At 39.7% G+C, this 27,024-nt stretch overlaps 1 protein-coding gene across 2 annotated transcripts in view; it reads left to right on the plus strand.

Annotated features, from left to right (window-relative positions):
- LOC120535742 (tumor necrosis factor receptor superfamily member 11A) overlaps positions 1-8,758 on the plus strand; it is a 44,906-nt gene extending 36,148 nt beyond the window's left edge. Inside the window, exons 11-12 of one of the 2 annotated variants that reach the window (XM_039763774.1) lie at positions 37-179; positions 8,452-8,758. In XM_039763774.1, the coding sequence (XP_039619708.1) occupies positions 37-179; positions 8,452-8,463 (155 nt within the window). In that variant the 3' untranslated portion in view covers positions 8,464-8,758. Of the gene's footprint in view, positions 1-36; positions 2,845-8,451 lie in introns of those variants that run through there. The other variant, XM_039763773.1, reaches the window with a different exon arrangement.
- Positions 8,759-27,024: the final 18,266 nt, after the last annotated feature.

Genomic DNA, 27,024 nt, shown 5'->3' on the forward strand with positions numbered 1-27,024 from the left:
AATCAACCTATAACTAAAGTTTTCATTCATTTGCAGGTGAGAATTTGAATCCCCAGGTATACCCGATATTAACAAGTGATCCTTCAGTAACCTCTGATGTAGAGGCGGATGGAACAGATGCAACCACAATAACTGCATCAGAGCAGTTTGGCACAGTTAACCATAATATCAGCATTGTGGTGAGCCCACCTCCTCTCTGTACAGGAAACAGTTCATCAGACCTTACTAAAAATATCATAAGGTTCCCTTTAGCTGAGCCTGTATCAAGGTGGAAAAAACATATCATAGCAAGCTCTTGTCCCAGCCGCTTTGGTTTAGAACCTCAAGAAGATGAATGGACTGGTTAGCAGGCTATGGAAACGCATGACATTCAGACCCTCTCTTTTATTTGGAGAGAAACAGATTCATATCAGGTATCAGTTGTGCTGCAACCTGAATTAAAGAATGATTAGAAAGAAAATATCTGCATCAGTTTATCTTGTAAATACAATAATGAGGAGATTGAGTTTCACTCACCACAGGACCAACAAGTTAAAATACCACAATAATGGTCTATTGCTTTTACGTATTTCTGTGAAAATATGCATTTAATGTATATGGTATGTCTATGCCAAACACAGTGCAACAACAATGTAAAGGTGTTTAACAAACACAATATAATCTAGTTGAGTGGCACAATGAATGTCGTGGTTAGAGCTGTTGAATTAGAACCCCAGAGTCCTAGGTTAAAACTGCAGCCCAAGTACTTTCTACTGGGAATTTGCCTTTGCTCCTCGTATGTATGTGTCTGCTTTTTCCAAAGGTTTTTCCTTCCATGGCCCAGAAATGTATGTTTTGGGTTAAGGGGTGACTCTAAATTAAATTTTAATAGGTGAGTTTGAGTGTCTGTACAAATGTCCCCACATTTGGGGGGGTTTACAGACTGTTACCATTTGTAGGCTTTGATTCCCCTCATTATTAAATGAGTGTGAAAAAGGGTGGGAGGATCCTCTGCATATTTTTTACTACCTTAGGTTCAGAACAAATTGCACTTTTCTAAAATGATCTCTCAGTATTCCCTTTTTATTGATTTTAATTAGAAGCAAATAACATTCCATACAATCAAGTCAAACTTAATAAGCCAAAATTCAACCTCCACACAAGAGAAAGAGGAGCCAACAACCAGAGCAAATCAAGGAATATATATAGGCGCTGAAATAGAAGCTTATTCTAAAATGTTATTGATTAGATCCTGCCATATTTTAAAAATGTTTTGAACAGATCCTCTGAGTGAGAATTTGATATTTTCCCATTTCAAATAGTATATAACATCAGTTACCAACTGACATAAAAGAGGTAGGGTGGAATTCTTCAAATTGCACAAGATAAGTCTACATGCTAGTAATGAGGTAAAGGCAATTACAGTTTGTTAGTCCTTCTCCGTCTTGGAGTACACCAAAGACAGCTTTTAAAGCATTAGGAATGATTGTGACACCAATGCTGTCTGAGAGGCATTCAAAGATTTTTGTTTAAAATGTTAATTTGGTGCACGTCCAAAAAAATGTGGCCCAGTTAGTTCCAGTGTTCTTCTATCCTTTTCTTGTTATGGTCCTCACTCTGTTACAAAGGGCTCCTAACAATAAATATATATGATTTTGAAGTTATTAAACTCTGTTGGAGGAATTTGATGCACTCCTTGTTCCAAAACATTTTCAGTTCATTAATGTTTGAGGGCATTCATTTACACACAGCTCTCTTAAGTTCCTGCCACCACATTTCAAAGGGGCAAAGATATGGACTTTGACTTGGTGATGACTTTGTGTTTTGTCCATTCAGTTGAAGATTGGTCGGTGGGCTTGCGACCAGTGTCCAGTAACATAACTGAGTATAGCTTAACCACTGGATTAATGGCCTCACATTTTCCTCTAGAATGCTCTGATACAAAAAAGTATTTGTGGTATCCACAGTGACTGCATAATGTCTATGTGTTGTGGCTGTATAATGACCTCCCTAACCATGATTTGATTGTTAGAGTTTAGATCCTTGTAGTAATATGCTGTGCTTACCTTTCACTACACACAGTATTGAGGATAATGACCATATAGGTTTACTTTAGTCTCAACTGTCCAGAAAATATTGTTTCAAAAATCTTAATATTCCTTCAGAAGCAACTATGCAAATCTAACCCATGACTTTTCTTGGATAACAGTGAGTCTGGAGTTACATTGCAACATTCACAGGTTGAATCTTTCCCTGGCTACATCTTCAACAATTTTTCAACAAGGTAAATGTGCTTAATCAAAGATTTTAAGTTGAATTATTGAATGCTTTGTGCATATAGAGTTAGAGTGTATTCCATACATTGCTGCCTTCCACATTTTTCTGAAATATTAAGTGATAGATCCTTTTTGCCATTGTACTCTGAGATCTTTGAAAAAAAGGGACTTTAGAATGTTTTATATGTTGTAGAGATGCTATATGAGTATTTAAGACTGATTAATATTTCTTCTGGAATAGAAATAGGTAGGAAAATAGGGCAGGTTCTGTTTAGCGAAGTTTCTAATTTGAAAGTAGTGGAATAATTGTGTTGATAAGTTAAATTAGAAGCATAATTGTTTGTAGGGTGCAAAGATATTATCTATTTACAAATATCTACGTCTTTTAATCCCAGACATTTTCCAAACATTAAATGGTGTTTATGTCTGATAGGGTAGTTAAAGGTGGTTGTCGTGTACAGGTGCAACACATAAGAATTTCTCTGTCTTAAAGTTCTACATTGGATCCATATTCTGAGTAATTGAAGGGCAATTGGATTATTAGTACATTGAGGATAATTTGTATTTACTAAAGCATAGAGCAGGGAATATAAAGAGGTACTGTAAGAGATTTTATTTCTATTGCACTCCAGCCTTGTGTATATTAATTCATTTTTGTTAATGTTCAGGTGGCCTGTATATTTGCTGCCCAGTAATAAAATTGAAAGTTAGGTAGTGCCATGCCTGCTTCTGCTTTAGGTCATTGTTGAGTGGCCCTTTGAATGAGTGGACGTTTCGAATTCCAAATAAATGAGGTTATGATTGAATCTAATTTCTTAAAAAAAGATGTATTAACGTATATGGGGATGCTTTAAAACAGAAAAAGAAGTTGGGAAGGATGTTCATTTGACAGTTTTGATTCTCCCTACTAATGTAAGATGGAGGGTAGACCATTTGTTAACATCTTACTTATTTTGTTCCATGTAGACAGCAAAGGTTTGTTGAAAAATAGATTTATGTTTACTTGTGATACCTGTATTTACCCCCTAGACATTTAAACTGATCTACTAAGATAAATGGGAAGTTGTCCAGTCTAATATTATAGAGTTCACTGGAAAAAGCACACTTTTATTCAAATTGATTTTGAGTCCAGATACTTTTTTAAAATCTGCTACTGCTTTTAGGACAGCTGGCACAGAATGTTTTTGGTAAAGTATATACAGTACCATATTCTCTTTCTCTGAAAATCCCCTCTATCTCTGATGCACTTCGAAAGTAAACAGCCAATGGCTCAAAGACAATAGAAAAAGAGCAATGGTGATAGGTGGCAACCTTGTCAAGTACCACATTCTAGGTCAATGTAGTCAGAAATAATGTTGTTAATAGAAACTGAGGCTTCTAGACTAGTAGTATGATCCATGCACATATGTTTGGGCCAAACCCAAATTTGTGCAATGTGGTGAATAGGTAGTCCCATTCCACCTTATCAAATGCTTTTTCTACCTCCAAAGATAATAAGATGCAGTATCTGGGGTGTTAGATTTAATGGGTGACTATACGTTTGTGTTATATTAAATAAATTAGAAGCTAAGTGTCTGCCTTTTGTATATCCAGTTTGGTCTTGTGCTAATACTGAAGGAAGCACTTTCTCAGTCCTTCTGGCTAAAATCTTGGAGAGTATCTTAATACCATTATTCAGGAGTGAGATTGGTCTTTATGATGTACATTGTAATAAGTCCTTATTTTTCTTAGGAAAGACAACATTCCTGATGTGTTTCTAACTGCCTTAGAATTTATTATATTTCTTTTCAATTTAAGAATTTCACCCTATGATTCACCATATGTATCTATTGGTAGCTAAAAAATGAATATTTGTTCCATATTATAAACATTTAGTCATAAAGTGAAAGTTTTTTATTGTTTCAATGTACCTCATTTATCCTGTGTGATTGGGTGACCATGTAACAACTGAACACAATATTTAAAGGCAGTTGTGGAAAGAACAAATTGAGTTATCAGGCAAAAACTAATAATAAAAAAAATCTTTGCAGCTGTCTATTCTTCAGGGGTCACATAATAAGTTAAGATGGGCCATCACAGTTGAATGGCTGCTGTTTGCAAAGTGTTGTTACCTACTGATTGAAAAGAATATAGCAGACTTTAGCTATACATTTATTTAAAGGATGTAATAAACACAGAAGGCATGCTTTCTTAAATTGAAAGCTTTGCCTTTTCAAAAATCTTTTTCTATCATGAGAGAACAAGGGATTACATAGAGCTGAATTGTATGCTGCAAAAAAAAATGTATTTTTAAAATTTATTAAAAAACACTTCACTTTAAACCACAGTTTTATGTGTCAAATTAATATATGCCATTATTATGAAGAAATAACTGCCATGTAAAATACTGAACGTAACTTTAAGAGACAAGAATCTCAGGTTTAATGAAGTATGTATTGGTACTATTACCATCTATTAAGTTTTTGAAACAACTGTTCCTAATACAAAGATGCCAAGATCCACTGTTTTTTGTCCACAGCTGGGTGCAAGACAGGGACTACTGACACACGTACACATGTAAACTCATACATAGCCAATTGACAGTTGCCAGTCACAAGAAATATTGAAAGAAATCAAGGTAGCTAGAAAAATACTCACACAGAAACAAAAGATCAGGAACAAATTACAGATTATTACTGAACTAACATTTGATCCCTAGAGCCATGTTGCAACAGTGTTCCTGCACTGATAACAAACACTAATAAAATTAACTATGGATCTTTATTTGACAGGACAATGCTGATCATTTCTCACTTCATTTTGATAAGCCATGCTGTCTATTCCAAAAACGTGCGGAAGCAGATTCAAAATTGGCAACACAGGACACAAAAGTAGAAAACCACCCTGAAAATGCCATTTGTCAGTATCAGAGTACACACACACACCCAAATGAGGTCAGCTTAGGGCTGCCGCTTAATCAAACATGCATGTCTTTGTAATATTGTAAGAAGAGTTACGGAAAATCCATGGGAACATACTGCACAGTGAACAGGTCAGAAGTTGAATCCAGGTCTTTGGAGAAGTACCACAACAGCTCCAATCACTGAATCACTGTGTCACCTACAGGTGATGATGTATTAAGAGCAAATATACTGTGAAATATAAATAAATTGTATTTTGCACATGAAAGCATCCTTGCTTATCTAAATTAAGGTGTAAATGTTATACATATTATAATAAACATTTTATTGAAAACAAACTGCCTATTTAATTGTGCAGTTATTATTTGGAATGGAGGGGGGTCATTAAATAGATTTTTCGTATGTGAAAATTATTCCAAATATTTATTGTGGATCCCCAGGGGAAATGACAATTGCCTAACTTAAGATACAATTTTTAAAAACGTTCCTAACCAAGAGGAATTGAAGCTACTCATCCTTAGTAAAGCAGCAAGTATAACAAAAACAGACCATCTGTAATAAATCTGCTCTAAGACAATCTGCTAACACAGAAAGGAAAACAATGTCGGAAAGTGGTGATAAGTGAAAAAGATCAAACATTAAGAAAAAAAGACAGCAAGGCTGATTCCTGCATTGTGAAAAAGTGAAAAATAATAAGAAACTTGGAAAAACTGTGTGTACACCCTTTAAAATCCGAGAATAAGGGGAATCTGATACCCAATACCAAAAACAGCAAGACAAAGAAAACAGAGGAAAGACAGCAGTTTTCACGCATTGCATTTTTGGAATTCACTGCTAGGTCATGAGGCAGAAGCAGACAGTGCTGGACGTTTGGTTATCCAGCTGGAACAACAAATGACACGCTGGTCACTGGCTGCATTTTTTGTTTTCAAATAATTAGTTTAAGTTTTATTTTATTTAATATATTTTTTGGCAGCTTTACTGCAATTATTAGTCAAAAGCCACTCCAATTACTTAATGTCTCACTTAACCTTTTCTGTGTTCTAGAAATATCTGTAGAGGCCAACCCTACCGATATTCAGGATTTTTGTCAGGGTTTCAGAGAGATAGTTTGTTACTTAAGTTACTTAAACACAACTCAGAAACAAAGGGGCAAAATAAAAGAAGAATTCTGATAAATAAAACATTAGATAAACTTACTTAGATATTATTTATGTTCTGTTGGCCTCATCTTTCTGTTTTCCTTTGGCCTGAGGACCTCAAACACAAAATAGCCCATATGCTGATATGCCTGCAGTTTCTGAACCAGAATACAAATGAAATTCCCAAAGAAATCTAAAATATTTGTAGCCAGGTTTTACAGTTTCACTGCTCCCTCGGCTCACTCTGGATATCATAGTAGTTGACATAAAAGCAATAATCTTTCCAGGCTATTTAAAATGCATAGGCACAATAAATGCTATTTTTACACTTACGAGCTATTAACTTAAATTTTATTATTTTGTTTTATTAAAAATGTTTTAGATTAGAAAAAGAGAAGAAATTTATTTTATTATGTTTTATTTAATATTTGCATAATTATTCATCTGAATAGAGGTGTGCAGCTGCATTACTGTAAATACATTGGTTAACAATGGAAAACATGCATGACTTCAAATATTACATGAATGCACCCTAACAAAAGAACATAATGTCAGCAGTTTAAAACAGTGTTAGAAATAGAGGTTTTAAAACAACTCTAGAGCTAAACTGTTTAACTTTCAAGGCCCATTGTGTCTTACTTTCCTACCTTATCTTAACTGTCTGCCAGAAGAGCCATGAATGCCACCCACATTTCTCTTTCACATAACTTCAAGCTCAGGCCCCTCTGACATTACACTCCTTCTGGTGCTTAGACAGGAGGCGATCTCACTGTGACACCCTTGCCTGGCCATCTTTTTTGATGTCTTTACAGCACTGGAGCAGCATCCTTATGCCTTACCACCCAATCAGGATGGTGGCAGCAGCAGCAATAACAGTAAACAGTAATGACATGCTTTATTAAAGTTCAGTGTTTATCTCAGGAATTAAAAAGAAGGAAAATTGTGCTTAATGGGAATTACTGGCCAAATAGCACAGAGTGGGCAGGAAAACATAGAAAAGGAAGAAAGAGAGAGGGGTGGGCTTAAAGGAATAATACGCCCAAAAAATATGTATTTTTTATATGCTACTTATCCCGTGTATTTTGTAGCAATGGTCATGAGAAATTTGTAATCTCATGTTTTCATGCAGAACGAAGAGAAAAAATTTTGATGAAATAGAAATCAATGGTGACCAATGCTGCACAGTGGCAAACAATGTGAAAAATGTCCATGGAAAAAAGAAAGAAAGAAAAGCTCACGTTACTCATGTCATATAATCCACATGTCAGTTATCCAGTTATATGCCCAAAATATTCAAAACACTTGTATTTTTTACTAAAATATTCTTAAACAGATACTTTAGGAAAACGCAACACACAAAAACATGAAATGCATATCCATAATACTGCTCATTTGAACTGAAGGCAGGGCTCTTCACCAATGAATGAAGAGAAGAGGCAAATCTTCAATTCAAATGCAACATGGCCAATGTGAGATTTGTTTTCATTTTTCCATTGATGTTTTTCATATCATTTTCAACTGTGCAGTATTGGTCCCCATTGGTTTTTATTAGACATACAGTATATAAACAAAACACCTGTGTGTGTGTGTGTGTGTGGGTGTGGGTGTGTGTGTGTGTGTGTGAGTGTGTGTATGGAGCAGTCTGCTCTACTCATGCTTAACCACAGCCACAGTCTGCAGTCACCACACTACAAAAGACCTGTGTGCACCAAACACCACTGCACAAAAATGACGTCATGCTAATGCCATAGATGAAGAGACACAACCACAAAAGGAAGCAAACGCTGTGGCTCAGCAACATGCAAGTGAAACACCTCAGCAAAGGAGGGCAAAACTTGAAGCTTTCACTAAACACATTGTCTATCTGGAGGTATTTTCTCGAGACCAAGATTAATAGGACTCATATGCCAATGATATGGCTAAGATATGGTATCACCAGTATCTTCTTTCAAAAGCCAGTGGGGCAGCAAGCACAGGTGGGTCCAAATCCTCTGCCCAGGGTGATTTTTAAGAGTTAGCTGACGACTCTCCAAGTTCACAAACATAATAAAAATGCGGGTTGTTTTTTGTCCCAAAGACCACACACAGCTAGTTATATCATAAACGTTTTTCTTCATTCTGAATGAAAATATGACATTGCATTTCTTTTCTCAGCCATCACTTTAAACAGTTGTCACAGGAGGCTGTGGGAGAGGCCCTGCCGGGACGCCTGGAAGGACCGGGAGGTGGCATATACGTCCTCTGGGCCACGAGGGGGAAACCCCCCTGAATCGGGTGAGGACCACGGAAGAGGAGCAAGGAGGCTCAAACCCGTTGGGGCATGTGGCCATGGCCAGGGGGTGCCCCAAGCCTCGTGGAGCCCAGGAAACATTCACTTCTGCCACACCCGGGAAGATGGAGGAAGTTCCTTCCTGGGACGCCCAGAGTGCTTCCGGGTGCAAGGGCAGCACTTCTGCCACAGCAGGAAGTGCTGTCAGAAGGATGTCATCAAGCACCTGGAGCACATCCAGGTGGGAATAAAAGGGGCCGCCTCCATACAATCAGGGTGCTAGATTCGGAAGGACGAGACAAGGTCTTGGAGGAGAGAAAAGGAGGAGGCCTGAAGAGAGAGACAAAAGGCATTGTGAGGCCTGGACTTTGGGGGACTTTGAGGTTGTGTTGCACCTTGTATATAATAGAATATGGAAAATAAAAGTGTGTTGGGTGAACCATCTCTGTCCGCCTGTCTGTGTCCGGGCTGTCTTCCACACAGTATTGGGTAAGTAGTACATAAAATATAATTTTTGGTGGAGTATTCCTTTAATATTAAAATGGAAATGCTGTATACATGAACACACCAACTCATTACAGTTTAAGAAAAAAAGAGATACAATTAAATTTTATGTGACACTGTACAGTGTTCATGATTCAATCAGATTAAAAATCTGACAATACAGATACAGGAGCACCAAGAAAAGCAATGAAATGTAAACATGGACACACACAAAGAAACTGTTAGGAAAATCCCCACAAAACCAACAATAATGAGGAAAGTGCTCACTCACTGCTGAATGATCTCAAGGCAGCTTTGGGAGTTAGTTCATCCTCCTGCCTAGTAATCAAAATGTACCACACACATTTACTGATAGTGGAAATAAAATTGAAGGATAAAAATTCCTGAAGCAGTTTAAATTATGTGTCAGGTTGTTTCACTATCCATTCTTGTATGTCAAAGGTTTTGCATTTCAACAGTACAGATTTATGTTGCCATTATGCAAATGTAAGTGAGCAATAGTTTATTACCATTTTCCTGATCATACAGCAGGCTAAACGGGTCTCTACTTAATTAGAGGTTTTACTTATCATAACCTAAAGATGCTTTCTGCTGTGAGAAATGAAACAATCTATCTTTAGAAGAGGAAGAAGCCTCTCTATTGCTGCTGCACTCATTCCTTGAGCTCTTAACTTCTGCACTCCCAAGTTACTGTATTAGTCAGCCATCTGGACTCACAGCATCAATGACCAGAGAACAGTCCTAGACCTGTAGACTGTTATGTGTATGGGGTTTGAAATGCAAGGAACCAAATTCTTTGTGTTTTACATCTATAACTCCAATTTGATGGTGTTATTTATTATTATGTTGTGATGTTTCTACAATTGTTATATTTAGATTGCAGGCACTTCCATTTTGTGCATTTTGAACAACCAAAGTCATATTGTAGTTGACAACATTGTGGTGAATAAATGTTCCAACACATGACATCTTCAGAAGGACTTTGCCTTTTATTTTAACATTAATTCCCAGGTAGCATTTTGTGTTTTGATTTTTCTGGATTGGTATTTTTACTGGATTTTGAATTTTTAGGTTAATTTCCTGAACCTTTCACTTTAGCCATCTGCCTTGTCAAATTCCACCTTGGCAGAACATAGACAGGAAAGAAAATAAGAGTAACAAACCCTAATTAAATGATACATTAAAAGTAGTCCAAAACATTTTAATTCACACAATGTAGCCTAAACAGGTTTAACATCCTTCTCGAAATTAGCTATCTCATTCTATCTCTTCATATAATTCTTCAAAGCACGTAACCTTGGATGCAATGTGGGTGTTTTCTTTTCTTCAACAAGAGCAATGAGGCTACAGACAGACATGTAAGATATATCTTTCAGATGATCAGGTAAGAGATGCCCCAGCTCCTGCTTTATAGGTGCTCTCACCTACAGTTTGTGGTTTGCTTGTGTCTTATTTTTTCAGAGGTCCTAGATGCTAGGTTATGATTCCATTCTATAACATGAACCTATCCTCATCACCCTTCTTTCATATGTAGGGTCTTATGCTTCAGATTAGCCCACATCACTCCTAAAAGGTGTAGCTGTTCTCACAGCAGGAGGAAGCTTGCTACCAGTTTATTTTGCTGTAACTTACTTCACCTGAAAGGAGATGCAGTCACTCTCACTGATTTAGGCCATGTCTACCTCTTCCAAGTAGTTTGTGTCACCTGGACTTTGCCATTACTTGACAGAAATATAAGCAGTCTCTCTCTCTTTCTCTATCCCAGGTTCCAGGTTATGTGTCTAAATCCTTTTGTACTTTCTTTCCACATATTCTTCTGTCAGAATTAGAAAACACCAAATTAATGCTTCAAGCATCTGAGCCCAGTCACTAAACACATTGCACTTGAGTTGTTATTAGATAAACTCAACATAACCTCAGACAGGCTTGTTGGTGGTAGGATTCCATCCCTTTGTGTCTTAAGATGTGGTACCACTAGTAAGGTAGAGAAGGGACATCTGCTTGCAACTCCCAATCTATTTTGTTCATTCACCCACTCATCAATTTACCTCACATCTCTACAATTGTCTCTACACTTAAAAGCCAATACCAATTTATCTTATTTAGGCTTTGCTACACCTTCTGAAAATTAGCCCTACAAAAAATAAATTTAACTGTTTTAGTTTTTGAATATGCACTCTGGCTGAAATATATTTTATTATGGTCACTAGAGCTTAATGGTTCAATCACATCTATTCCCTGAATGCTATCCTGACTATTACACAATGTTAATGGAACATTCTTAGCACTCTAATGTAACTGATATATTAGGGAAAAGAAATATCACTTAGAAAGATAGATTGTTTGAAAATGCAAAGTACAGAGGCTGTGAATCAAAAAATTCTCTGAATTGTTGAAATATTAATGGTGCCAACCCAGCCACAACCCCATTCAGTTACAGACAGGGTAACAAAATAAACATACGCATAAGACATAAATGAAACAAAAGTAATTTTTGCTACCTATATATATCGTAAGCCAGTACAGTAAAAGCTCAATGCCTTAATGTCTCACTTGGGTCAAACAATGACCTCTATCTCTGAGTTCCCTGTTTATATTGGCTCACTCTTGGAAAAGGTGGTGCTTCTGAAGCCCAGCAGGCTTGGGGGTAGGCATTGTCTCTCAAGAGACACGGTTAGTGGCATGTTGTTGGTAGTACTCGGCTTACCTGGGCCTTCCAGAAAGTCCCCAAGCATGCATGCATCACAAGGCATACAATTCTATGAACATATATTCTAACTTGTATATTGACATATACTAATTTATACAGCAATGTACACAGTAAAGTATATTTTATATTAAGAGAAGTCTATATAGTAATATAAAGAAATGTAACTAATATATGTAAGCTTGCAAGGTTTCTAGTAGCACAAAAGACCTGTTAAAAAAGCAGATTTAACAGGGATGTGGAGATCCAACTGAACTCCTCTCTGCATTCCCAGGGTAATGGCTGAACTGCAGCTCTACTAACACTTTGGTCAGCTCTTTATTTCATCTGATATCAAATGTGTAAATCAGAGTTGAACTGACATCTCTGCAGAGGCTCCTTCAGACAAAAAAGGCACCCAAATACACTTTCATTTTATGTTTGTAACCAAAAGCTGAACTCTACGTGGATGTGATGGACAAAATAATGTGTTCATAAGGAGGAACTGGATCTGTAACTGGAACTGACTTTGATCCAATCACCGGAGGTATCACCTTCCTTCAAAACTAGTTGCATTAGTCGGTTCTGTCTCATTGGTAGTGGGGGGATGTAAAATCTGACCATCTATTCTCTTTGATGAGCTGAAAGCTGACAATCCATTCTCTTTGAAGAAGCTGAAAGCAGACCATTTGTTGCCTTTGTTAGCTAAATACTGGTGAGCCACACTCTTTGGAGTGAGAATCCACCAGCTCTATATGAAGTAAAAAGGTCACAAACTTTCATTGCCTTTTATTGGTCTGGTCAGTCTGATGGTTGTCATACTCTGGGAGTAGCTATTGCTGGAGTGGATTGGCTTCTTCCGATGTTGTCCGATATCAGTGTATGCTCTGACTATGGTGAGTGATGTCTCGGCGAGGGATACATTTTGTTCACAGTTTCGCTCGGTGGTTGATGGGTGCCCACGAGGTGACACTCCTCTGGTCAATGCAACCACTGGCACTGACAGAGCTGGCTATGAGGATTGTCTCGGTCCCCAAGGGTCTAGTGACCGTGGTGAAAGTGGCTCCATGTTCCGCGACTTTGCAAAAGTTCAGGGGCTGCAAATTCCTGGATCCTGGTTCCAGCACTCTGAACCGCATTGTTGGACCTGGTACTTCAATACTGGTGGTGCGGTGAAGGAGATCGATCACATCCTCGTGGGCAGATGCTGGAGGGTCTTGCAAAAGTGCAGGGTCTACAGAAGTGCCCAGTTTGTGAATTCTGACCACAAACGTGTTGTTGTTACTCTTAGTATCCAGCTTAGGTCCACCTACTAGGAAAATGAGCCTGGACTTGACCTGTTTCTATGGATTTTGCATGCAGTTTGTGTGAGGAACTTTCAGATTTGGGTACAATTGCTAATCCTAATGTGATGTGGGAGACCTTCCGTGAAAAGACCCTGAAGGTTGCTGAGGGTTGTGTTGGTGTTACCAGTGTTCACAGAAGGAGGTGTTTCATCTCGCACCCTGGATATTATCATCACAGTGCACGGCTCAATGGCAACTCTGGTCTGTACCGGGAACTGAGAAGGACAGCTGCGAAGGCTCTGAGGGCAGATAAAGAGGCATTTGTTAGAGGAAGCTGTGAGCAAGTGACACACCATCTGTGGTCTAGCGACCCACATCCTGCTTACAGAGGAATCGAAGTATTATGCACATCTGAATCTGTTCCTCGTAGAGTCACAGTCAGGATAGCTGATGGAACGGTCCTTACCGATGACACTGCAGTTGTGACCCGCTGGGCTGGCTACTTTGAGCAGTTGTTCAAAGCTGATCCTCCGGCTAGGATATCTCTGGGTCCACAGTTCTTGAGACTGATCTTCCAATTAGCTGTGAACCACCCAATCTCACTGAGATTGCACAGGTGGTGAACAAGCTGAGGGGGGCGGAAAGGCTGCAGGGATCTGTGGTATCTGGGGTGAACTTCTCCAGGCTGGTGGTAAGGCTGTCCTCCTGGCATTGCAAGCAATCTTTGCTTCCATTTGGGAGACTGGCATCATCCCAACTGACTGAAAAACAGGACTTGTCATCCCTATCTGGAAAGGGAAGGGTGATCGCCTGGATTGCAGTAACTACAGGGAGATAACACTGCTCTCAGTGCCAGGTAAGGTCCTTGCTAGGGTCATCCTCAATAGGATCCGTTATCACTTGCTCACCTACCAGCGACTGGAACAGTCTGAATTTATGCCTAAGAAGTCTGCCATCGACTGCATCCTGGCACTGAGGGTTCTCATCGAGCACAAATGCGAATATCAGCAGAGTTTCTTTCTAGACTGTGTCGATTTTCGCAAAGCATTCGACTCAATTGATTGAGCTGCCCTGTGGAACATCCTGAGGGTTTGTGTGATCCCCTTGAGGTTGCTGGATATCATGGCCGGTCTGTACACTGGTACTGTCGGCGCTGTGCAGAGTGGAGGCAGGACCTCTGCATTTTTCCCAGTTGATTCTGGGGTTTGTCAGGTGTGTGTTCTTGCTCCTACTCTGTTCAAATGCTTGTATGGACTGGGTGTTGGGCAAGGTCGTCTGGTCCAGAGGCTGTGGGGCATCTTTTGGTGAAGAAAGATTCATAGATCTTGACTATGCTGATGATGCTGTGATCTTCGCGGAGTCAATGATCTGATCAAGACTCTCGAGAGACTGAGTGAGGAGTCTGAGTGTCTGGGCTTGCGAGTGTCCTGGATAAAACCCAAGATCCAGGCCTTTAATGACCTCTTGGACACAGCCATCAGCAGTGTGTCTGTTTGCGTAGAGAGTGTCAACCTTATCAAGAAGTTTACTTACCCTAGCAGTGACATTTATGTCTCTGGTGACTCTTCCTATGAAGTCAGTAGATGGATTGGGAGAGTATGGGGGGTCATGAGGTCGCTGGAAAAGGGTGTTAGACGCTCCCGATATCTATGCAAAAGGACGAAGGCCCAAGTCTTTAGAGTCCTGGTGCTTCCTGTCTTGCTATATGGTTGCGAGACATGAACACTATCCAGTGACCTGAGATGAAGAATGGACTCCTTTGGTACTGTGTCTCTCCAGAAAATCCTTGGGTACCGTTGGTTTGACTTCGTATCGAATGAGCGGTTTCTCATAGAGTCCTGAATGAGGCACATTACCTGCATTGTGAGGGAGTGTCAGTTACGGCACTACGGCAATGTGGCGCGTTTCCCCGAAGGTGGTCCAACTTGTAAGATCCTCATTGTTGGGGACCCGAGTGGCTGGACCAGGTTACTTTAAGAAGATAGTGTTGGATAAAGAACATTCCCTTACCGATAAACAAACAGCTGTTTATCGTCAGATAATTGGTAGCGTTGCAGCAGACGTAGGACACATTTTTTTTCAAGACGTTCCTAGTAGCACTGATAAGACTTTCTTGATTACCTTGCTCTTAGCAAAGGTTAGGAGCAGTCGCAAAACTGCTTTAGCTGTCGCGTCCTCTGGGATCGCTGCTACACTTCTAGAAGGGGGCACGACTGTACATGCTGCTTTTAAGCTTCCTTTCAACCTGATACACATATAGACCCCTTTATGTAATATTTCCAAGCAAAGTAACATGGCAGAACTATGCTGTGACATACTAAGCTTATTGTTCGGGATGAAAGCACTATGGCACATAAAGGGGGCATTGAAGCTCTGAATAGAAGCCTTCAATATATCAGAGATAATAATAAGGTGATGGGTGGAGTTACAGTGTTGTTGGCAGGGAATTTACTTCAAACATTACCACTAGTGCCCAGAGGAACACGAGCAGATGAAGTCAAAACACGTTTTAAAAGATCTTATCTGTGGCCATGGGTCACCATACTCAAACTCACCAAAATACGAGAGTTCATCTAAGGGATGATGTTTTTGCTGGTCAGTTTTCAGACCTGTTGCTCGAAATAGGGCATGACAACTTTCCAGAATCGGATAGTAAACTTACCATCCCTTCAGAACTGTGTTCTATTGTGACCACTGTGGAAGACTTAATTTCCAAAATATATCCTGATATTGCCTACATCCTTAATAAGTCTATGGAATGGATATGCAAGTATGCTGTCCTGACCCCTAAAAATGATCTAGCAAGCATGATCAACAACGTCTTATTAAATTGTTTTGAAAGGGCTTTAATGGAATACAAATCAGTAGATTCAGTGCTAAATACGGATGATGGTACAAACTATCCTGTAGGCTTATTTTAAAAGTGGGTGCTCCAATGATGTTGCTGCGAAACCTACACTCACCCAAACTCTGTAATGGAACCAGGCTACAGGTAACAACATTATAAGGCAATATTATCAAGGTGACAATATTGACCAGATGTGCTTGAGGGGAGTCAGTGTTCATAACGCACATACCTTTAATACCCTCTGATTTCCCCTTTGAATTCAAGAGATTGTAGTTCCCCCTTAAAGTCTATTTTGCCATGACCATCAATAAGTCTCAGGGTCAGACATTAAGTTTCGCCAGAGAGGACTTAAGGGAAGACTGTTTCTCACACTGTCAATTTTATGTTGCATGCTTGAGAATCAGTTCACCCAGTAGTCTGGTCATTTTGGCACAAGAAAAAAAACTAGAAATATTCTTTATAAAGAAGTGCTCTAGCCATAATATGTAAAGGGTTAAACTGTTTTTTGATGACCTGCTGACCTTTATCGAATTTCATGCAGATGAACTCACAGGCAAAATATATATATAAAATAAAATATATAAACACAATATATAGGTAAAATAAAAAAATATGTATATATAAATATATATCAAATAATAATAATATCATAATATCATATTCTAATCAAATCAAAATTAATACCGAATTTTGTTTCATATTTCAACTATGAATAGCCTGTGCAATGCCAGGTAATCCAGCTAGTAGCCAATCAATTGTCAGCCTTTCCTCCTTGTGTTTATCAATGAATTGTACTGTTCTGTTTTCTACAATGAGTGTGTTTCAGTTAATATAAGTTTAATGAGCTGTTACAGAAACCCTACCTACAGAGAAAGGCATGGAAAATAAAACTGGAGCTTTACCGAATTATTGAATTATTGGAAACAAAACTAATAATTAATTAACTGATTGATTAACATAGATCAATCAATTCTTTTTCTCAAAATAAAACACAATATTCCTGCATTTATTTAGCATCCCTGGGTGAGCAGAATCAGAGATCCCTCAATTTCCAATAATGGTGTGTCACTCTCAGTTAAAAGGAGGTGGAAAGGACTGGCATTAAGAGATCAGATAATGAAAAGCAACAGGATATGCAGATTTTGGTTCTCAAAAGACCCAAATCAGTATACTGTATGTGCCTTACAACACTCACGTCACTCCAGCAGAACCACAGATGAGGCTACCCAGTAAGGGAAGAAGGAAGAAAACACTCCAGACATTTTCTTGATGCAGGCAAAAACTACTGACCTTATTATTGAACATGCTTAAACTATATACAGTACAGAACTGTTGCCTCTCCACTCATTACCCCACCTCCTCCCACACTGCACTGCATGTGAATTGTGTCCTTACAGAGACGCAGCACCTCCAGCCGCTACAACATCACCCATCTTCTGACATGTCTAAACAAATAACTAAAGTAAGTTATTATTACTGTCTAGTGTCAGAGTGTAGCTGCAGCATTTTAACACATATATATAGACCACATGCTTGCCTAATCTATGTTTGCTCTTGATATGCCATAAAGTGATACAATAGTCAAAATGACAACAAAATATCATAGCAAAATTTCAAACATGGGGTGCAAAGAACCTGCAGTGGCTTACATACGGCTATGTTGGGTGTGTCTATGTGTCTGTCTCTACTGTTGCTGTACTCATTACAATGTTCAAATTAATTATTAAGCTTCAGGTACCTTGTGCTACTGAACTCCTGAATTAGTAACAGTAATTTTAGATTTGTATTTTCCCACAGCATCAACAAGTCTTTTGTTCAGTTTCTTTTGTTCTCCCACTGACTTTTCATTGTTGATTTATGTATTTGTCTAATATGTGAGGAGAATTTTTTTTGTTGTCTTTTTTTGTAGTAAACTGTAACCCCAGCAATTTAAAGTGCATGGACAGGAGCAAATTGGGGATGGTTTTTAGAAAGAAACACTGCAAGCTGAGCCTTTTTAGCAGCAGATTTCATTGCGGTTCAGTACAAACTTTAACGAGTTGTTCCCAGATAATATTTTCATTCAAGAATCAGATCTAAGAATGTATGTGTATTAGCAATTTTTCTCTTCATTTATGTGTGAACTGTTTTTGCTTTTAATTTTCACTAAAACCTTAAAAAATGAATATACTTGTACTGTGAAAAGTTTTGTGTACACATCATGCTAAATGCTTGAATTTTTCAAGTAGTTGCAGAATTCTGGAAACATTAAAGAAATGCACTTACCATTCCACTTTTCAAAACTGATGTTGGTAGCAACAGATGTTAGATAATGCCTAATAACAAATGGAGCATTAGGACAATGCAACACACACTCATGCACAGATCTCTTACTGAATGAATCTATACTAATAAAAGGCAAAGCCCTCACTCACTCACTCACTGACTCATCACTAATTCTCCAACTTCCCGTGTAGGTAGAAGGCTGAAATTTGGCAGGCTCATTCCTTACAGCTTACTTACAAAAGTTGGGCAGGTTTCATTTCGAAATTCTACGCCTAATGGTCATAACTGGAAGGTATTTTTCTCCATTAACTGTAATGGAGTTGAGCTGGAATGACGTGGGGGGGCGGAGTTTCGTGTGACATCATCACGCCTCCCACGTAATCACGTGAAATGATTGTCAACACAGTGCGTAGAAAACCAGGAAGACCTCCAAAAAGCGCTTAAGAAAACATGCATTATATAATTGAGAAGGCAGCGAAAAACAATAAGAAGCGAGCGAGTGACATATACTACCATATTCATGAGTGTTGCTGCCTCGGAAAGAAAGCAAGGTGTAAACCTAAACTTTAAATTAAGTTCATAGACAGGCTACCGCTGGCGTTTCACATGCCCACAGGTAATGCGGGATACAAGTTTAATGAGAGGACGCAGGATATAAACGAGAGTTTTGATCACTTTGTAACTAAGTTAAAATTGTAGGTGAAGGGGTGTGCTTATGCAAATTCCGAGACTGTGTTTGTGGGGATTGACAGTTAAGGCGGGTGGGGGAGTCACGTCATCATCTCCCCTCCCATTCATCTAATTTCGGTCTGAGCTGAGCTCAGCGCTAATGCCGTCTTTCGAAGCAACTTCGTCAGACTGCCACCAAATACTCACAGAAAAATCCACAAGTTAATACACACGCTATCTCTAGAGTTTCTCCACACTGAATCCTCCAGGCACTACTTACAAAAGGTCACATTGACAATCGTGTTACGTTATTTTTAAAATCTTTCCTTTTCTTAGCACAAGCACAGCTGAGAAGCTTCATGCATGTGCTCCATAAGCGTTAAAAATAATGCATTTAATCACACTTTGCATTACAAGCAAAGGGAGCTTTTGTCAATGCATGATTTCCTGGTACACGATTACATTGATCAGCGCATCCCGATTCATTTTACCCTCGCACCACCTTAGTTTGAGAAGTATGAAAAAATATGAGGTTAACACAGAAAAACAGATCACCAATTCAAGCTTTATGAATAATCGATTCGCCATCAATAATTGTTTTGGTAAAGCCATCCTCCTTCCATTTTATAATTTTTCCGCCAATAGCCATGATTAAATGAGCGGTAAATAAAGTAAGAGCAAAGCGAGGGTGACTTATTTAGGCAGGCATATATATGACAGCAACACTCATGACAATGTCAATCATGTTACGTTATTATTAAAATGTTTCCTTTTCTTTTTCATTACTTCTTTAACACACTACTTCTCCGCTGAGGCGGGATTTTGCTATATATATAATATATGAATGACCTCCAAAAGCGCTGAGACTTTTGATATCATGAACGTGTCTGCAAAACTGTGGTCTCCTGCCCAGCAAAAGTCGAGCAGCCAGCGCGCATGCATAGCTGTGCCGGCCTTTGAGACGCTGACTGCGCTTCTGCCTTAAGTCAAAGTGAGCACTTTTAATTTTTTTCATCCTCCCCCTGCGCTATAGCCCAGACAAGTGCAAACACGGGACCCCTTTTCTACACCACGGAAAAATAATATTAAGGCGATTCACACTTTCTTTGCACGTATACGATTATGAGGTCCTCACCTCGGATTATGAAGACACGCACACGAGTGGAGGACTGACAGTGCCATCACAGCCGATTAATGGCAGGGACGTCTCACCAGTCTACACAAGACCCACGCGACTGTCCCCAAAAGGCGATCATAACGTCAGCGAACACATCTCTCTATACTATATAAAAGAAAAAGGCAACTTTCCTTTCTTTACACCTTTTATCCCAAACCAAAGCCTTTCTCTTAACACTGCAGAGGACACAAAACTAATTTTCTTTAAATGCCGGTAAGGCACATTACCAGAGGCACAAATTTGAACGTTCACATAGAAAATGTAATTTCTATACCACAGCCGTCGTGTAGCGCCTTTCAAAAGGGATCTACTACCGAGAGATGATCCATATATATTTTAGCTGCTGTTAGTTACTTACCTGTTGTGTTACACAGTCTTTAAAATGTAGTTTACCCAACCACTCCAGTAGTGCTCAATGTACCTGTACTTCTTAAAACGTTAATGTTTTACTGTTTAATAACTTATAGACTATATTTTATTATTTTTCCCTTGCACTCAGTGACCAAAGCTATACACACACATATAGACACATACAAACATACACACAAGTATATATATGTGTATATATATATATATGTATGTGTATATATATATACACACACACACACACACACATACATACATACATACATACATACACACATATAAATAATTTGTGTGTGTGTATGTATGTATCCATCCATCCATTCTCTTCCGCTTATCCGAGGTCGGGTCGCGGGGGCAGCAGCTTAAGCAGAGAGGCCCAGACTTCCCTCTCCCCGGCCACTTCTTCCAGCTCTTCCGGGAGAATCCCAAAGGCATTCCCAGGCCAGCCGGGAGACATAGTCCCTCCAGCGTGTCCTGGGTCTTCCCGGGCCTCCTCCCGGTTGGGCGTGCCGGAACACCTCACCAGGGAGGCGTCAGGAGGCATCCTGATCAGATGCCCGAGCCACCTCATCTGACTCCTCTCGATGCGGAGGAGCAGCGGCTCTACTCTGAGCCCTCCCGGATGACTGAGCTTCTCACCCTATCTTTAAGGGAAAGCCCAGACACCCTGCGGAGGAAACTCATTTCAGCCGCTTGTATTCGCGATCTCGTTCTTTCGGTCACTACCCATAGCTCATGACCATAGGTGAGGGTAGGAAGGTAGATCGACTGGTAAATTGAGAGCTTTGCCTTACGGCTCAGCTCCTTTTTCACCACGACAGACCGATGCAGAGCCCGCATCACTGCGGATGCCGCACCGATCCGCCTGTCGATCTCACGCTCCATTCTTCCCTCACTCGTGAACAAGACCCGAGATACTTGAACTCCTCCACTTGGGGCAGGATCTCTCCCCAACCCTGAGAGGGCACTCCACCCTTTTCCGGCTGAGGACCATGCTCTCGGATTTGGAGGTGCTGATTCTCATCCCAGCCGCTTCACACTCAGCTGCGAACCGATCCAGAGAGAGCTGAAGATCACGGCCTGATGAAGCAAACAGGACAACATCATCTGCAAAAAGCAGTGACCCAATCCTGAGTCCACCAAACCGGACCCCTTCAACACCCTGGCTGCGCCTAGAAATTCTGTCCATAAAAGTTATGAACAGAATCGGTGACAAAGGGCAGCCCTGGCGGAGTCCAACTCTCACTGGAAACGGGCTCGACTTACTGCGGCAATGCGGACCAAGCTCTGACACCGGTTGTACAGAGACCGAACAGCTCTTATCAGGGGTCCGGTACCCCATACTCCCGAGCACCCCCACAGGATTCCCGAGGGACACGGTCGAATGCCTTTTCCAAGTCCACAAAACACATGTAGACCGGTCGGGCAAACTCCCATGCACCCTCCAGGACTCTGCTAAGGGTGAAGAGCTGGTCCACTGTTCCGCGACCAGGACGAAAACCACACTGTTCCTCCTGAATCCGAGGTTCGACTATCGGACGGACCCTCCTCTCCAGAACCCCCGAATAGACTTTTCCAGGGAGGCTGAGGAGTGTGATCCCTCTATAGTTGGAACACACCCTCCGGTCCCCCTTTTTAAAGAGGGGGACCACCACCCCGGTCTGCCAATCCAGAGGCACTGTCCCGATGTCCATGCGATGTTGCAGAGGCGTGTCAACCAAGACAGTCCTACAACATCCAGAGCCTTAAGGAACTCGGCGTATCTCATCCACCCCGGGCCCGGCCACCAAGGAGTTTTTTGACCACCTCGGTGACTTCAGTCCCAGAGATGGGAGAGCCCACCTCAGAGTCCCCAGGCTCTGCTTCCTCGTGGAAGGCATGTTAGTGGGATTGAGGAGGTCTTCGAAGTACTCCTCCCACCGACCCACAAGTCGAGGTCAGCAGCGCACCATCCCCACTATATACGGTGTTGACACTGCACTGCTTCCCCCTCCTGAGACGCCGGACGGTGGACCAGAATCTCCTCGAAGCCGTCCGAAAGTCGTTCTCCATGGCCTCTCCAAACTCCTCCCATGCCCGAGTTTTTGCCTCAGCAACAACCAAAGCAGCGTTCGCTTGGCCTGCCGGTACCTATCAGCTGCCTCCAGAGACCCACAGGACAAAAAAGTCCTATAGGACTCCTTCTTCAGCTTGACAGCATCCCTCACGCCGGTGTCCACCAACGGGTTCGGGGATTGCCGCCACGACAGGCACCGACCACCTTGCGGCCACAGCTCCGGTCAGCCGCCTCAACAATAGAGGCACGGAACATGGCCCATTGGACTCAATGTCCCCCACCTCCCTCGGGGCGTGGTTGAAGTTCTGCCGGAGGTGGGAGTTGAAGCTACTTCTGACAGGAGACTCTGCCAGCCGTTCCCAGCAGACCCTCACAACACGTTTGGGCCTACCAGGTCTGACCGGCATCTTCCCCCACCATCGAAGCCATGTATGTATGTATGTGTGTGTATATATGATGTAGATAGGTATGTATATATATATATGTGTATATGTAGATATGTATATATAGATATGTAGATATGTATGTGTATATATATCTGTATATATATATATGTATGTATGTGTGTGTGTGTGTGTGTGTGTGTGTGTGTATATATATATGACAGCAGCAATCCAAGCTTTGAGAAAACAGTAAAAAGGAGGCGTGTCAGACGTCGTGGTACATTTTCTGATGCAGCTACCGAAAACAACTTTGTGACGCTGCTGCCAAATACACAAAACAATTACTTTGACAATCATGTTACATTATTTTTAAAATGTTTCCTTTTCTTTTTCATAACTTCTTAAACACATGACATCGCTGCGAAGCGCGGGTATTTTGCTATATATATATATATATCACAGCGACACTCATAACAGTGACAAAACAATTACATTGACAATCATGTTACGTTATTTTCAAAATGTTTCCTTTTCTTTCTCTTTCCTTCTTTAACACACTACTTCTCCGCTGCCAAGCGCGAGTATATATATATATATATAGATATATAAAGATATATATAGATAGATATGAGAACAACACTCATATCAATGACAAAACAATTACATTAACAATCATGTTACGTTATTTTTAAAATTTTTCCTTTTCTTTTTCGTACCTTCTTTAACACACTACTTCTCCGCTGCGAAGCGCAGGTATTCTGCTAGTCTAATATAAAATCCATGTTTTAGGTTTTTTACATGCAATCAGACTGCAAAGCAAAAACTACTAAGGATAAATGGACATAGTGACCAAGCTTAGAATCGAACCAAAGTCTTGAAAATTGCGAGGATGCAGTGTTAATAGTGCAGACATGTTTTGTGCAATGTGCCATACAAAATGACTCATAATGGGACGATATTAAGTAGAGCAACATCTATTAATAATTGCTTTTAAAGAAATAAAATTTTAAATATTGAAAGGTTACTTTAAAAATGTCTCTTTAAAAATGTAAAGATTCTTTCTTGGTTTTGTTTGAGTACCAATTAAACAAAAACAAATACAGAAATTCTGTAGTTTCATCTGAAAGCATAGATGATTAGAGAGCTGATTCAACAAAGAGGAATGTTCTCTCTTTGTCTAGTCTCTGCAATTCACCAAACCATGCATTTTACAGCCAAGTCCTTAAAATCAACCAACACCATTCCAGACCTCAAGAGTTCTGTTTATGTGTACTAAATTTCTGCTATATGACAGTCTTATAGTACTCTTAGAATCTATGATTCAGCTAGGGATAATGTTATGGTATAAGGATTGTGCAAGCATAATTAGTAAAATGTACAAGAGGTAGGCACACACCCACCAATCTATTTACAATTATAGTTACTTAAGATCACAATTCAGAGATGTAATCTACTGGAAGTGCCTGAATGAGCCAAATAGAGCATCAGATATTTGCCAGCGGCTTACAGGAGTAAAAGACAGCAGAGTTTGATTTTGTTTTTCTGTCTCCAGGTAAATTTAACTGCCTTATTTTGTTGAAGAAAATGTATGACAAAAGCATATTAGTTGTGTTAAAAAGAGCTTACTATATTTTATTTTGCAACACTTAGCAATATAAAGGGTATTACCCACTGGCATTACAACCTACATTTATTTTCTTGGTCAATGCCTTTATCCAAACTGACTTACTAAAATTTGGTTACATTTGTTTTTGCTCAGGGTCACACAATGTCAGTAGCAGTATTTAACCACACAACCCTAGAGGTTTAAGTCCAAAGACTTAACAATTGCATCATACTGCCTGCTGCCTAGGTTGTAAAAAAATGACTACACAGGTTAGAGTTTAGTTCAAGTTTACTGCCATATTTAAAGGGCATAATCACATTTTTATTTGCATGTCCCCCACAGCCTAGTGACAGAAGTATAATACAAGCCATCGACAAAGAATACAACAGCATACATCTAATTCAGCATATCGCAATGTACAGTATGTTTTATGAACACTCAGAGGGAAAACTTATCCAGTAATCAGAATAACTTTTGCTTCATCTAGAAATTCAGTTAACACTGGGCTGATGATACAAACAAACCAACAGTGAAAGGCAGCAGAAACCACACAATGCAAATGTTTATACTGCATTTGTCTTACAAGCTTCTGTCTATATTAACTGTGTATTTTATTTTGCATTTAATAAAATACTAATTACCTCCAGCACAAGGAGAAAAGATATTTTGAAAATGTGATTATAAAATGAATCAGAGCTCATACTAAACTCTGATGTGAATTAATTTCTGATGTACACCCTGTTTTTTTTTCCTGAATTGAAGCCTGCGTCTTCAAGTTACATTAAGTTAAATGAATCAAAGTGAAATGAATCGCTGGTCAAGGTCAGTACTCACTAAGTTGATAATACACACTCTCTGCCTTAACGTCAACAAACAAGTTGACTTTGTTGTATATAAAGTGCTTTCTGTGTTGAAAATAATCCAAAAGCCCTTTATAAAATAAGTGCAGTGCTATATACAACACTACTGTTTACAAATAACATGTACAAACAGGGTATTTATTTTCAAAGCTCAACCAGGTGGCACAGGGTTGGCAGGTGTAGAGATGGAGTCATGGTGGCATAGAACAGAAGAAGCATCAAGGCCCACAGCATTAGAATGAAATCCAAAATGGTTGTCAGACTATATCTCGAAATCCAAGGGCAGACAAACAGCAAGTGCCAATATCAATATCCCGGGTGTATTCAGAACCCTGGAAGACACGCCTGAAGGAATATGATTGAAAAATTGAAACCCTGGAGAACTGATAAAAGGTTTATGAAATTTCTGCTGCTAGGGTGAAGCACACAGTTCCTAAGATGAACTGTGTACTCTGGATTCCCTTTTTAAATTATAAAAGCACCATAAAAAGCGTTTATAATCCTGCACTTCCTAAGACGAAACAGAGTTCGCTGATGCAGCAGGCTCGGGGGCTTACAAAGGGTATTTGGATTCATATTCTCCAGACTTTATACATTCACTGCAGGCCCACCAACTGGATTCTAATGGATGACCCAGATGTGGATGGAGTGTCTTTTACCTATAGACCAATTAGCTTAAAGTCACAATATAAGTCGAATCAAGAATTCACAGGAAAGAGAAAGAATGGTAGACAATGAAGCGATAAAGAATAAAGGAAAGCTGCCAGATCACTCTTATCTTGTTTGTCAATGCAGGCATGATCATATTATCATGTGTGACAGGTATTCATGAGGCAAATGCTATATTTTTGTAACAAAAATCAGGTTTTCAATTAATAAAAAATATGCTATTATGAATCATTAGGGGTTCCTCCCTGCGTGGAGTTTGCATGTTCTCCCACGTGTCTGCGTGGGTTTCCTCCGGGTACTCCAGTTTTCTTCCCACAGTCCAAAGACATGCAGGTTAGGTGCATTGGCGATCCTAAATTGTCCCTAGTGTGTGCTTGGTGTGTGGGTGTATATGTGTGCGCCCTGCCCGGGGTTTGTTCCTGCCTTGTGCCCTGTGCTGGCTGGGATTGGCTCCAGCAGACCCCCGTTGGACAATGACTGACTGACTGAATACAAACCCACAAAAATACAAAAGATTAGTATTCAAAAGCTGAAATGTACAACAGTTGTACAAAAACACTGCTTCTTTGGATGCGCCAGAATGCCATTACCAACGTATAACTAAATATGAACACAAAATGCACCTTGGATAGAGTGTTATATTATAAAATACATTTATTTATATTATTATATTTATGTTGAATAAATGTTTTCATTTTAAGTATGTAAACGTACCCATACTAAGCAAGTAAAACTGAACAAGTTAATAGCACATTTACTGACTTGTGACAGTAGTTAGTGAGCACAGTTTGATAAAACATATAAAGACAATACAAGGAAAAATGCAAAATGGAGTAACGTTAGTCTGTGTGATTAAGTGTTTTAAATGAATATCTGAATATTTCTTGTGTGTGTGTGTTTTTCCTTTTTTTAACTGTTATTTCACTAACCTTTTGGTCTTAACCAGCAACAAAAAACACTAACCCACAATCTGTTGCGTCTTTGAAAGTCACAGGACTTTACCGCCAATTTATCCAACCTCCCCTGACAATGAATCCGCTTGGTGCATAGTAATTTCCGGTTAGGACTAAATATAACTACTTT

Source organism: Polypterus senegalus, chromosome 9 (assembly GCF_016835505.1).
Source record: "Polypterus senegalus isolate Bchr_013 chromosome 9, ASM1683550v1, whole genome shotgun sequence".
Taxonomy (NCBI): Eukaryota; Metazoa; Chordata; class Cladistia; order Polypteriformes; family Polypteridae; genus Polypterus; species Polypterus senegalus.